The 13,561-nt window shown below is 41.7% G+C and overlaps 1 protein-coding gene across 2 annotated transcripts in view; it reads right to left on the bottom strand.

Annotated features, from left to right (window-relative positions):
• The window catches only part of PLCB4 (phospholipase C beta 4), a 407,328-nt gene that overhangs the window by 43,425 nt on the left and 350,342 nt on the right, over positions 1-13,561 (bottom strand). For both annotated transcript variants that reach the window (XM_039530679.1, XM_039530678.1), the window contains 4 exons: positions 6,351-6,439; positions 5,703-5,853; positions 2,099-2,148; positions 1,919-1,984 (listed from right to left, as the gene is read on the bottom strand). In XM_039530679.1, coding sequence (XP_039386613.1) covers positions 1,919-1,984; positions 2,099-2,148; positions 5,703-5,853; positions 6,351-6,439 — 356 coding nt within the window. The remainder of the gene's footprint in view (positions 1-1,918; positions 1,985-2,098; positions 2,149-5,702; positions 5,854-6,350; positions 6,440-13,561) is intronic.

Below are 13,561 nucleotides of genomic sequence, written 5' to 3'. Positions count from 1 at the left end.
TGATGTTAGGATGATGGGAAATTTTTCACACTTTTCCCCTGGTGCAGACCAGGCATTAGAAAGAGAAGAGGAATATCGGTCCGAGTACAGAACTGAGAATCAGGAACACAGCTGGCTTTAGAACTTTTGGTCAGGCCTGCAGAAGAGCGTATTTTTTCCTAGCCCCATGTTTTCAACATAACCTATGCCGCTATCACATCACCATACCAGCCTAAGGGGTTTGGGGCCAGTTAGCTGCACGATTCTTTGGACTCATTTTACATGGAAAGCGGCATGCAGAGGATGGGGGGGGATGGTTAGTTAGTAAGCCTTCTACTGCCAAAGTGGAGCTTCGCTGCTTATTCTTGCAAAGTCAGCAATTAGTTTATATCAGTTTATGTTTGCAAGGCCATCTTTGTAAGGAAAAGGGATAGAAAACCTTTTGTAAAACAAAAGGTAAGAATCTCCTTTACATTACTTATTCCTCCAAATTTAGGGGGCCCATGGTCAGGAGTGTCCAAGGACCTGGCAGTAATTCTTGGATTCAGTGGGTCTAACAATGCAGAGTTGCATGGCTCTCTTCCTTCCTTCCAGCTGCTACAGTGTGTTATAAGACCGCTAAAATACATTAAATGATTTCCTAATATTACTTTTCTGTGCAAACAATAACTGCAATTGTCACAGGGATAATGTGTAATCCCAAATTGGGGAGGAGATAGCACAATGGATTGCAAAGGGCCTGGATGGGTCCAAGAGACACTCACTCTACTGAGGTGAGGGGTCCTCACTACCAAAGAATTTAAGAACACATGATCTATTCTAGATGTTTCAGGTACTTCAAGGGTGCCCATCACCATAGTACAGAAGTACTAATTTTAGCTCTTAAAACGGACTCTCTTGTGACTTTGGATATTCAAAACTTCAGTTTGTGTAAAAGAATAACATTTATTTCCCTCTTTCATGGGGGGCTAGGGGCCTTCAGATTTAATTACTTAATTTTAATACAGTGCTTTGAAGATGAAAAGCCTTATATTAGAAGTGCTTAGTATTATTATTAGTTCCCTGACCATTACCAGTCCAGCCACCACCGACGGTCATGAAGGTAAATATAAGGACTTTTCTTGTAGTAGATGCTGCTGCAGGTTTCTGATGAACCTTCTGACACTAAAAATGATCAGCTACATATATCAATCCAAGCATGTAGTGAAAATGAGTCCTCTGCAGCATAGGAATCCAAGGATATCAAAGAACACTTGGTAACAAGGGAATGGCTGACTATAAAGCCAAGTGGTGCTTACATATGCCACCAGAATGGGACCAAATTCAGCACCTCAGTACTTTCTTCACTTGTTATGTTTCCTTTGATACCAGGAGTGATTAGGGACCCACTAAGAGCAGGAGGGAACTGAGTATGCTGTGGAGCATAGTGGTACAGGACCAATACTTTGGACACTACTGCCAATAATATCAAGCAAAAAGTCACTACCCACAAAGAAGGGATCTAATTTTTCAACTACTCTCCCCACCTACACTTTCTCTCCATGCTGTTCCTATACTATCTGTCTTTGATACAGCATATTCCACCTAGCTGATTCTCAACGTTCTCAGCAAGACTTAGAAACAATCACTTAAAAGTCTAGCAGAAATCATTATCTAGTAAAGGTGGTCTTTTGCTCTTTATACAAGTCAAACAACATTGTACTGGAAGCTGAGGGGATATTTAACAGTGCTCAAGGGAAAAACTGCCTATTGGAGGGTGTCCTTAGTGTAGGCTAAAATAAACATGCATTTCTTGCTAATCTAATTTACTTATCCCTAGTTTTTCCGTTGACTACCATTAAAATCTGTCCATGCTTACAAACTTCGTGACTTTTTTAAAGTGAGTGAACTTGCTGGCTAAGTGTGTTTCCCCAAACTCTTAGAGCTCTAATGATCATACCTTGGCATGCTTCTTCTTTAAAGCATTCAGCTCTTTCTGTTGTTTCTTTAAATACTTTATGTATGCCTACAAAAAAGGAACTTGGATCAATTTTCCTGTAGTCATAATGACTGACACCAGATAAAATCTTGCTGTTTGCAAATATATACATCATCTTGCAAAGTTTATGCCCAAACTTACCTTCATTTGCTTTAAATCTTCTATCTTCACTTGAGGAATAAGTTCTATACCTAAAAGACATTAATACATTTTATCTGGAACTTCAAACACATATCACAGTTTTTGTATTTAACTTCACCACAATTTATATTTCTGTTAGTAATTAATGTGTGTCACATTAAAATGTAAACAAGCAACCAATTGAGTTCTATTTTAAAATAATTTAATTATTGAGACATGGGAAAGGTATGTTTAATTTTTTTTTTCAACTGTACTGCACCATCCACCATCTTATTGGGATAAGGAGAAAATAAAGCAAGAGCTGCATTCCAATCTCCTTTCATTCTCAACTTGAGTGTCAAACAAGAACAAGAAAAGAGTTTGTAAAAATCACTTGCTCAGAAATAGAGCAGACCATGTGTGCAATTTCACAGCTGACCTCATGTTAGGTTCTGGCAAATGCTGTTTTCACTGCCATATCATAACATTCTTTCAGTTACAAAGTAGTATTTTAAATGTTAATATTGAAAAAACAAAGTCAATATTATCCCATGAGAATCTAACAGGCAAGCCCCTCCTTAATTCTTATATATATTAGTGATTGACCGAACATTTCATGAAATACTGTTTAATTAATTAACTACCTTAAGGCAGGACTACACTTCAAACACTGCAGTGGCGCAGCTGCACCAATGTAGCGCTTCAGTGAAGACGCTACTACACTGACAGGAAAGTTTTGCCCGTCGGCGTAGTTAATCCACCGAGCGGCAACAGCTATGTTGATGGGAGAAGCCTTCCCGTCGACATAAAATCACAGAATCATAGGACTGGAAGGGACCTCAAGAGGTCATCTAGTCCAGTCCCCTGCACTCATGGCAGGACTAAGGATTATCTAGACCATACCTGACAGGTGTTTGTCCAACCTGCTCTTAAAAATCTCCAATAATGGAGATTCCACCACCTTCCTAGGCAATTTATTCCAGTGCTTAACTACCCTGACAGGAGGCTTTTCCTAATGTCCAACCCAAAACACCCTTGCTGCAATTTAAGCCCATTGTTTCTTGTCCTAGCCTCAGAGGTTAAGAACAACAATTCTTCTCCCTCCTCCTTGTAACAATATTTTATGTACTTGAAAACTGTTTTCATGTCCCCTCTCAGTCTTCTCTTCTCCAGACTCAACAAACCCAATTTTTTCAATCTTCCCTCATAGGTCATGTTTTTTAGACCTTTAATCATTTTTGTTGCTCTTCTCTGGGCTTTCTCCAATTTGTTCACACCTTTCCTGAAATGTGATGCCCAGAACATGACACAATACTCCAGCTGAGAGCTTTTTTTGCAATAGTTACACTGTTGACTCATATTTAGCTTGCGACCCACTATGACTCTCGCGATCCCTTTTCTGCAGGACTCCTTTCTAGGCAGTCATTTCCCATTTAGTATGTGTGCTACTGATCGTTCCTTCCTAAGCAGAATACTCTGCATTTGTCCTAATTGAATTTCATCCAATTTACTTTACACCATTTCTCCAGTTTGTCCAGATCATTTTGAATTTTAATCCTATCCTTCAAAGCACTTTCAATGCCTCCCAGCGTGGTATTGTTCCCAAATGTTGTAAGTGTACTCTCTATGCCATTATCTAAAGTATTGATGAAGATATTGAAAAGAACTGGACCGAGAACAGATCCCTGCAGGCCCCACTTGGCACCGTCTACACTGGGTGTTAGGTTGGTATAAATGCATTGCTCAGGGGTGTGGATTTTTCACATCTCTGAGTGATGTAGTTATACATATATAAATTTATAATGTAGACCTGGCCTTAGTGTCTTTTAACTGTAAAATCCAATCTGTCCTACAAAGGATTATCTGCCTTGTAAGGTGAAGTCCACTGAACAACATTCAGAACTTGCAAAATAAAGACAATTTCTGTAGAACGGGTGAAATTTTAATCTAAGGACCTTAACATTCAGCCCCAATAATATAGTATTTCTGAGTTAGCACCATAAATGTGCCTGGTGCCTTATAAGACACAAAGGCAGAGAGGGAAGTTTTCAAAGATATAAATAGGAGGTTAGGCACTTGACTCCTGTTGAAAGTCAATGGGAGTTGGGTGCCTAGCTCTCATTTGTGCCTTTGAACTTCTCCCTCAGGCTCCCTCACTTTGCTGGATGTGTAACTTCTATTGACCTCAATGTGAACTGTGCATTTTAGTGTGAGCAGAATGATGCAGGTATTAACAAATAATAACAATATGTAAGAGGATAATACGGATAGTCACAAATGACCTGCTCTATTATTCCACAAGTGGATAGGAGAGAAAAGGGGGATGCAGAGGAGATGGCAAATGTACAAGCACTGAAATCAAAGCTTCAGAAATAGTGCTGCACAATGTTGTGATCTAAAAAGATATTCAGATTTTATTTTAAAACGCGGACTACCTATTCATGCTTACTGCTTTGTTATTCTATGTGTTGAACTACATTTTCAACTAAGAATAATGATTTTTCAGTAATCAGCCTGAAAATATATTTCCTCAGCCTAGTAACTGAAAATTCACACATACTCCTAATTAATATACAATAAGGTGACTACCACACTTTTGTGATGCAATATGAATGTCTACAATTCAATAGGTCATTTTTCTTACATTTATATCAGAGTACCCTAATTCACAAAAAGATTGTTTTACTGGTATAGGGAGAATGAAGTACTTTAGATTCCAAACATGACCTTCTTTACTCTGAGAAGTGACTATAGAAATGTCATCCTCTTTCCCAACAGCTCTGCTTATTTGTGTATTCAGCCCTACCTGCTAAGTTTCATGCCAAAAATAAGTTTGTGCTGCTTTTTACTTGTGCTATTCCTGAAAAACCAAGGCAGCCACCAGAGAATGAGCTGGATTCTATTCCTTCTGGCACATTAACAGAAATGTTTACCAAGTTTCACTCGGTTATACCTGTGCAAACCCATTTGACCCCACAGACCCTTTATCATCTGTGATGATATGTGAGAGAGAAAGAACCTACTTGGTTCTCAAAGACGATTTTGCAGGACAAGCAGTTAGGGAAAAACACCTATCTGCTTATAAACTGAGCACATTTGATATGGAAATATTTGCCAACAAACATGGGTGCCCACAAAGCCAGTTTCACAGACACTTTTCAGAATACAGCCACACTTTAAAACATTTCTAATTTGATGGGGGATCCCCACAGAATCCTAAGTACCTGTTTTTTATTTAAATCAACCACTCTGCTGAGGAATTTTTAGAACAAATTTGTGTGAAGTATACAAGAAAACAGCCTTCCCCACTAGTCCTACTCTAGTAGATCATTAATAAATATTGTTCCCAACGTCATGCACGTTCCTGCTGATAACACTGACTACACTGGTGCACAAACATGACATTTATTAAAATCCAACCATATTGGCTTCTGTGCCAAGAGCAATATGGATAGAAGAGTATTTGCCAAGTGGACAGAGATACCACTAGTAGAGAAAGATGTTACTTTTTGTGCTTTTCAGAGGGATTAGAAACTATAGGAAGTACAAAACTGAAAACAATGAGGTACTACTTCTTAGTGTCCTTCTAAACCATTTAAAGGAGAGAAAACTCATTTTCCTTTACCTTTCTTAGTTTCCATCCCAGGTCCGAGGCTGGAAGTGGTAGTTGGTCTAAGTTCAGAGCTACTCTGAGGAGTCACATTTGCTTTGGCATTATTAGCTTTTCCTTTCTTATCATTCTTTGAGGTGTCATTTGGTACATCAGCTATATCACTCTGGAAAAAGCAGTATTACAAAATATCATTTGCGGCGGGGGGAAAGAAATGAAGTCATTTACTTTTAAAGAAAATTCCCCATATATTTGCTAATACTTCTAGACAAAAATTATTTTCAGATGAAGAATTTATAACTTATTTTTACTGAAAATTAATAAGGATGGCTCCTTTCTAATTTTAGACACATGGATGTGCTGCTGTGACTGATACAAAAATCCCTCATGACTGTGACTATATTTGGAAATGCAGTGAAGGATATTTTAATGAATCTGACAACACATGTTCATGTATTTAAGAGTAGAACAGTTCTATATTTGAAAACAGAGACTAAGAGAATAACTTGCATTAATGACCAATTTATCAACAGGAGAACTGACCAAACATTGTGGCCCAAATCTCATTGCAGTGGTAGTATTTCTTGTAAAGTGAAGCCTGTATTTTGCATTGACCACTACATGAAATTATTTTGCCTACGTTCATAATTAATTTCTACTTACAGTTTCAATACCCATAGCTCTCATCTGGTCTGCTCTTTTTTCCATGACAGATAAAAATTTCTTTGGATCTGATAAAGCATCCACAATATCTGAAAGAAAATTGAATATTTATCAGTTTTCCAACATTTTAAGAGTCATTCACAAAGCACAACGTAATTTAGCTTTCACAAAAGCTTTATTCTGTTCTCGCCACATGTTCCACTGTCCTCAACACTGGGCCAACTTTTCATAGTAAACTTGGTAGAAGTGGGTAAGCTTTTTTAATTTAGTCTCTCTCCCTTCCCTCATGACAAGAGAGAAAAGGAGATAAAAATTTCATGATTGAAAGGCCTAATCCAAAGCCCAGTGAAGTCTATGGAAAGACTCCCACTTCAAAGGGCTTTTGACCAGGCCATAATAATACTAATACTAATATAGCACTTTTCATTAGTAGATCTTAAAGCACTTTATAAAGGTGATCAGTAGCATTGTTCTTATTTTACAAATGGAGGGGAAACTGAGGCACAGATAAAAGTGACTTGCCCAAGGTCATCCAGCCGCCAGTGGCTGAGCCAGGAATAAAACCCAGGTTTTCTGAGTCTCAGGCGAGTGATCTATCCACTAGGCCACACTGCCTCCCTTCAGACATAGGTTGTATTTTTTCTCTTGGTTGCCGAAGAGCATGCTTATCAATTTGGAAGTAAAGATGCCTTCACACAAATCGTTCTGATATTTTCCATGGCTTACAGGTGTAGGGAACTAATTGTTTTACACGGATGGCCTAAACAGTAGTACAAGTGACATCTTTTATTTACAGAATTCCCCCTGTATGACTCATGACAGCACTACTACTCATACCACTCACCCTGCCAAGGCCCAGATGTGGAATGCAATGAGAGGGACATGAACCAATTAATAAGTTAGGGTTATATTGTGACACCTCCTACTGTTTCCTCTTCCACGAGACAGAATGCCCAGAAAGCTGCTGCGGGTAGGAGAAACTCATTTAGATGATTTCTCTTCTACCCCTCGCCTTGAGTGGTTCTGCTGCCCGCTATTAGATAATGGTTGTGAAATCATTTTACAGTCTTATCTACTTGTGAGTCTTACCCCGGCATAACTATCAGCCATAATTTCTCCCACAGTGAAGACTTTATACCTGCTATAATTTCACAAATTAATGTTCTGCAATTGCCTTCCCTTAATTCTGCCTAAAGAACTTAAGAAACCCCCTTCCCTTTCCTAAAAGCATCCCAGCTATAAGGAGTATTCTTGACTTTCTTTTATTTACACTGCACATAGTACATCCACTTGTGTATTTAGATCTTGATTTAACAAGGTGTCTAAGGTCACGCCAACTCGAAACACGAGGGCAGTCCAACTGACATCAGTAAAACTACTCATGTCTTTCAAATCAGGCACAGGCTTGAGTTCTTTGCTGAACTGAGGCCTGATCAGGGACCACTGAAAAAAATAGGAGTTTTGCTATTCGCATCAACAGGCATGGGATTAAACTGCTGAGGGCTCCATGTGGCAAGCTCTTTGGAGCAGGTATAGTTTAACCCCTGCACAGTGCCATGTACATTTACAGCACAATATGAACAACAGCATCCCTGACTCCCTTGACAGTCATGATAAACATTCAAATATACCATATACAGTATTTTATACTGGTTAGTTGAATCAGGAAGCACCTTTCTGACAATTTAAGTCCTTAATACACGGATGGCCCCATTTGTGATCCTAGTTATTGTAGTGGCAAACCGGGTGTGATATCGGAATCAGGCCCAAAGAGAGTATTGCTAGTTTTATGTACTTGTCTCTTTGCTATATGGCAGTGTGTAAAAATCAATAAAACTGAAATTAAATTAACATTTGCATCCCATAAGAAATATTATTTTATGGATTATGTGTCATGGGTTTTGTGTACGTAGCTATTAATGTGCAACTGTATATCGAGAGCTACGCAGAGACATCAGTCCTTGGTTCTACAGCAAATATATCTTTTCAGTCCTTGATTTAAAGATAAGCAAGTAACTCACAAGTGGCAAAGGCAGGTCATCCATAATGAGAAATGCTGCGTGACAAATTAAATTGATTTTAGTACCTACAGTAGTAAAGCATCTACAGAGAGTAGCAATGACCTGGTGATCCCTATGTAACTTTAACTTCAGTAATACTCAAGAAGACCTGTACAGTGAAAAAGTATATCAGCTGAAAGTGAAGAGAGTCCCTAAGGACATTACTTTGATCAGAATTACCATTTTAAGGATGGTGGGCTTTCATGATATGGAAGAAGACAACCAGTCACGCAGGACATTAATGAGTTGAAATATAATTAATATTTCAAGATACTGCCCCTTTCCTGCATGTGAAAAGACTGTCACTAAGACTATTAAAGCAGCAAAGAGTCCTGTGGCACCTTATAGACTAACAGATGTATTGGAGCATGAGCTTTCGTGGGTGAATACCCACTTCTTCGGATGCAAGACTATTAAATGGGCCTTCCAGTTGAAGAAGTACCACACAGAAATCCAGAGTGCATCCATTCTCTTGTCTAAAAGCTGTATCTTGAATCAACCATTCATTATAAAATATTTTACATAATATGCCTGAGCTTTTGCCATGATCATCCTGGGAGTCATGGACGATGTTCTTACTTTACTGTATTTTGGGTGAATGCAACTGATTACTGAGATGAAATACAACTAAACCTTTTCTCACATGCTGGAAAGCGATTAGTGAGTTCAGTTATTGCCCATCAAACACAATACCATGTGCACAGTGGATTCTTTCTGTTCAAAATGTTGAAATGTAATAAAGAAAATCCATCTTCCAGTTGCTTATCAGTAAAGATAAACCTTTCTGTGGGCTTGCATTCCAGGTAGTCTCAGTAATGTAATGGCTCCGTACTTCTAGAGTGATGGTTTTGGAAGTCTAAGTTTTCCTAAAGATCTGAATTTTGTTTCACATACCAGAATCCTGTCTCATGTCATAGCCATTTTCAAAGTAACTAGTTGTGATGTCATAGATAAAACACGGCGCATGTACCAGTCCAGGAAAAACATATTAACCAGTTAGAGTTTTGGGGATAATCTTGCTTATAGTTCTTATTCATGCAAACTTCCCACCGAAGTCACTGGAAGTTTTGCCCAAGTCAAGAATGAAGGATCAGGCCTTCTGTCCTTAGTATCTACTTGATGTGTATGTGAAGATAGTTGTGCGAGATACGAAAGCTCCATTAAATAATATTTTTCACCTAGATAGCTCAAGTTAACCACTCAAAACCATCCAATACCACTGTTCCTCACCAACTGGTATCGTCTCTCTCACACTCAGCTGTCCTTCCCACACATATCAAATGGACAGACCTTTATCCCAAGCACATAATGGCCCCAACAACCTGAATATTATCCCTTTCCTTTAACTGAGCCAGCTACCCTTCCAATCCCTAGAACCTACGCTTCAATGATCCTGCAACCATGACATAGTATTTGAAAATGGAACTTGAATATTAAGAACTTTCAAGTAAAAAAAAACTTCCTTGTGTGTGTGGGAGAGTGAGACCTTTGCAAATTTTGTTCCTAATCATTTATATACCTCACCAAAGGCTCAGCGTTTCTACTGAAGGTAAATGATTCACAGCTCTTTTCTATCCCACCACTTGTCGTCCGCTTAAATTTTCCTTTTTGTGGTCTTTTTGGTAAGGTAACTGGATACCAAAAAGTTTTAAAGCTATGAGTTAAAAAACAAACAAACAAAGTTGTGTATAACCAATATAACCTTGGGAAGCATGTGTTATGGAAACAGAAGTCCCATCACGACTGTATATAATAGTGCTTACTTATTATGTACACTATCTATATATTATAAAAGACTTCTCGCTGAAGTCTGCTGCCTCATTATGTATTTCTTCAGAACAGTATTGTGTACCATTGGCTATTAGGAACAGGGATATTGAAACAGATAAACCATAGAAAATTAGCAAACCACATCAAAAAAAGACAAAGGTGCACATTTTTTTTCTAACCCTATCATGAAGCAATCATAAATTATTAGCATTTGCGGGGAGGGATAGCTCAGTGGTTTTGAGCATTGGCCTGCTAAACCCAGGGTTGTGAGTTCAATCCTTGAGGGGGCCACTTAGGGATCTGTAGCAAAAATTGGTCCTGCTAGTGAAGGCAGGGGGCTGGACTCAATGACTTTTCAAGGTCCCTTCCAGTTCTAGGAGATTGGTATATCTCCAATTATTATTATTATTATATGAGAGATGGTCTTAAATCTTACTCCTACAGGTTAAAAAGGAAAGTAGCTGAAAATTAAGGTTCTTGATACTTTACCAAAACAATCTAGTTAAAATCAGAGATAGTAATTGTAGTTCATAAAACAATGTAAAATGCAGAACAGATGACAAGCACTCAAAACCCACATGTAAATATAACAGTAATGATGCCTTCTGATCATCAAAAGCAACACCTCAAGGCTCTTTTGGTCATCAAGCTATTATTGCTCTATATCGGTGAGAAAATATAAAGGGTGACAAGTCAAAAATGACAGTCGCTGGGAAAAGAGAAATAATGACTGAGCTTGTTGAGTTCTCATTAGTACAGAGCCCATTTCCCCTACACAGGCACCAAGATATCACACAGCGTTTCCTCATCCTAGCAATATTTCACTTTAATGATAAAGCTACTCAAGGTAAACATTTTTTCCCCTTCACACCCTGACATCTTACAGATAAACCACCTGTAGTAACGTTGGCAATTTAGAAGATCAGCTGACACTGAACTTTTACACAGCTTGCCTTTTACAAACTGATTTTGAAACTCTCTATGAAAGAAAAAGTCTTTATCATTTCTGGATTTGTGTGTGAGCAGTAGAATTCTTTAAAAAACTCCCAAACTCTGCAAACTGAAGAGTTAATAGTAAACACAATGGAACTTCATTTATGTCACATTAACTGGGTTCCAAAACTTTACAAAAATGTATGGTCCCAATTTAGGAACTCATCCTAATTCAGGACAGCTCTTTGAGCAAGTGTACGTGCTGTCCAGAACAGCATCAACTGAAGCACCTGCTAAAGTTCTTTTCTGAATTGGGGCCCTTACTGGTAAAACCTGTTGGTTAAAACTCATTGAATGAAAACATTGGGTAAGTGCCTGGTACCAATCAAGTCAATAGTAAACCTCTCATTGACTTCAGTGGGGGAGGGAGTCAACTTTTAACTTATTATTTTTGCCCTAAAAAAGGCCCTGATCCTGCAAACAATTATGTATATTGTGACAAAGTTCCTCCTCTACCTTGGTGGGTCCTGCGCTTATTTTGCAGATTTGCTCACCTCAGTGATCTTCCCCACAGTCTGGGTCAACTTCTCCTGTGTTTGATCAGGAGTTGGGAGGTTTGGGGGGAACCCAGCCCACCCTCTACTCTGGGTTCCAGCCTGGGGCCCTGTGGATTGCAGCTGTCTATAGTGCCTCCTGTAACAGCTGCATGACAGCTACAACTCCCTGGGCTACTTCCCCATGACCTCTTCCAAACACCTTCTTTAACCTCACCGCAGGACCTTCCTCCTGGTGTCTGATAACACTTGTACTCCTCAGTCCTCCAGCAGCACAGCCTCTCACTCTCAGCTCCTTGTGCCTCTTGCTCCCAGCTCCTCACACGCACTTCCTCTCCTCTGGCTCCCCGCTCCCTGACTGCAGTGAGCTCCTTTTTAAACCCAGGTGCCCTGATTAGCCTGCCTTGATTGGCTGCAGGTGATCTAATCAGCCTGTCTGCCTGAATTGGTTCTAGCAGGTTCCTGATGAGTAGTGCAGCCCCTGCTCTGGTCACTCAGGGAACAGAAAACTCTTTCTCCAGTGGCCAGAAGACCTCCTTTCTGCTCCTCTGCTGTAGAGGGTAGGAGGGAGAGGGCTGCTGCTGCTGTTGCTGTTCCTGCTGGGCCCTCACTGCTGCTACTGCTCTGGCTCCGGCTGCTCCCCTGGCTGGGCTAGACACCACCACCCACCCCCTTTCTCTGCTATCTGCTTGCTGGCTGGCTAGTAGATTTCCCCCCCACCACCCAGTTGCTGCTGTTGCTCCACCCACAGCCCCTTTGGGGCTGCTGGCCCGCTCCCCAGAGGAGGGAGTGAGGGACCCCAGCTCAGGCCTTGTTGCTGAGGAAGCCACCACCACCATCTTCTGGGCGGGGTCCCTCCTGCCTAGCCACCAGACCACCACCTGGAGCTGCTGGAGCTGCTGTGTTAGCTGCTGAGGAGCTGCTGGAGCCCCGAGGAGAAGGAGAGTGCTGCCTGCTGCTGCTGGAGGACCTCGTAGAGACTCTGAAAGCCACCGTGGAGGGGGCACCTAAGGACTGAGTATTTTTCGGACTGTGCTCTTGTGGTGGGGCTTGGACTGTGTCTGTTGGGACACTGGGGTGTGGCGTGGAGCCTGCCCCGGTCCTCTGTGTCCCCTTCGCCCCACCACCGTCGTTGCCCCTCCACCACCCCCGCTGGCGTTTTTCCATCTGCCTCATTCTCCTGCCTCTGGGACTGAGCTGCTCACCTGGCTTGCCACGCCCACCTCCACCATTTGGGCCTGCAGCAGCAGCCAGCTGCATTGACTTTTTGCACAAGTGCCCGTGGGCGCACCCCCCACCCCCACCCCCTTGGCCTGACCCCCTCTCCTTTGCCACATTTGTCTGCCCCGCCCATTTCCTCTGTGGCCCTGACTGTCCTGCCCCAGCCCTGCAGCTAGCCCCGTGGTCCCACTGCCCTGTTCCTAGTTTGATTTTCCCCCCGGCCCTGTGATCCCCCAGCCCTGATTGGCCCCTCCCCTCGTGCGCCCATGCCCCCTCCCATGCGCTTGTGCCCTTCCCCCATTTGAGTTTGCCCTTGTTCACTGCACCCCCCCCCCAATGTTGTTAGCCCCCCTGGTCCCCTAGTGCAACTAGAGGAGCCGGAATTCCCCTCTGGGTCGGTGACCTGCCACCCTTCCGCCCCTGGGTCCTTGCTTGCTCCCACGCCCCTTTAGCCTTCCCTTTTGGCACCCTCCTCCTGCCTGCAGCCTAGCGGGAGGGGTGGTCGCCTCCTTTCCCTCCCCTCCTCGCTGTTTGTCCCCTTCCCGCCTCGTTATGGCGGGGACGCGCGGGAGACCTCGCGATGCTCCCACCGCCTCCTCCCGAAACCCCCGTGTCCAATCCCCAAGCCTCTACCTCGACCGCCGCTGCCGGTTTACCTGCCACTGCCCCCGCT

The sequence above is a fragment of the Mauremys reevesii genome, linkage group 3 (assembly GCF_016161935.1).
Source record: "Mauremys reevesii isolate NIE-2019 linkage group 3, ASM1616193v1, whole genome shotgun sequence".
NCBI lineage: Eukaryota > Metazoa > Chordata > Testudines > Geoemydidae > Mauremys > Mauremys reevesii.
This window is presented reverse-complemented; position numbering and strand designations above follow the sequence as displayed.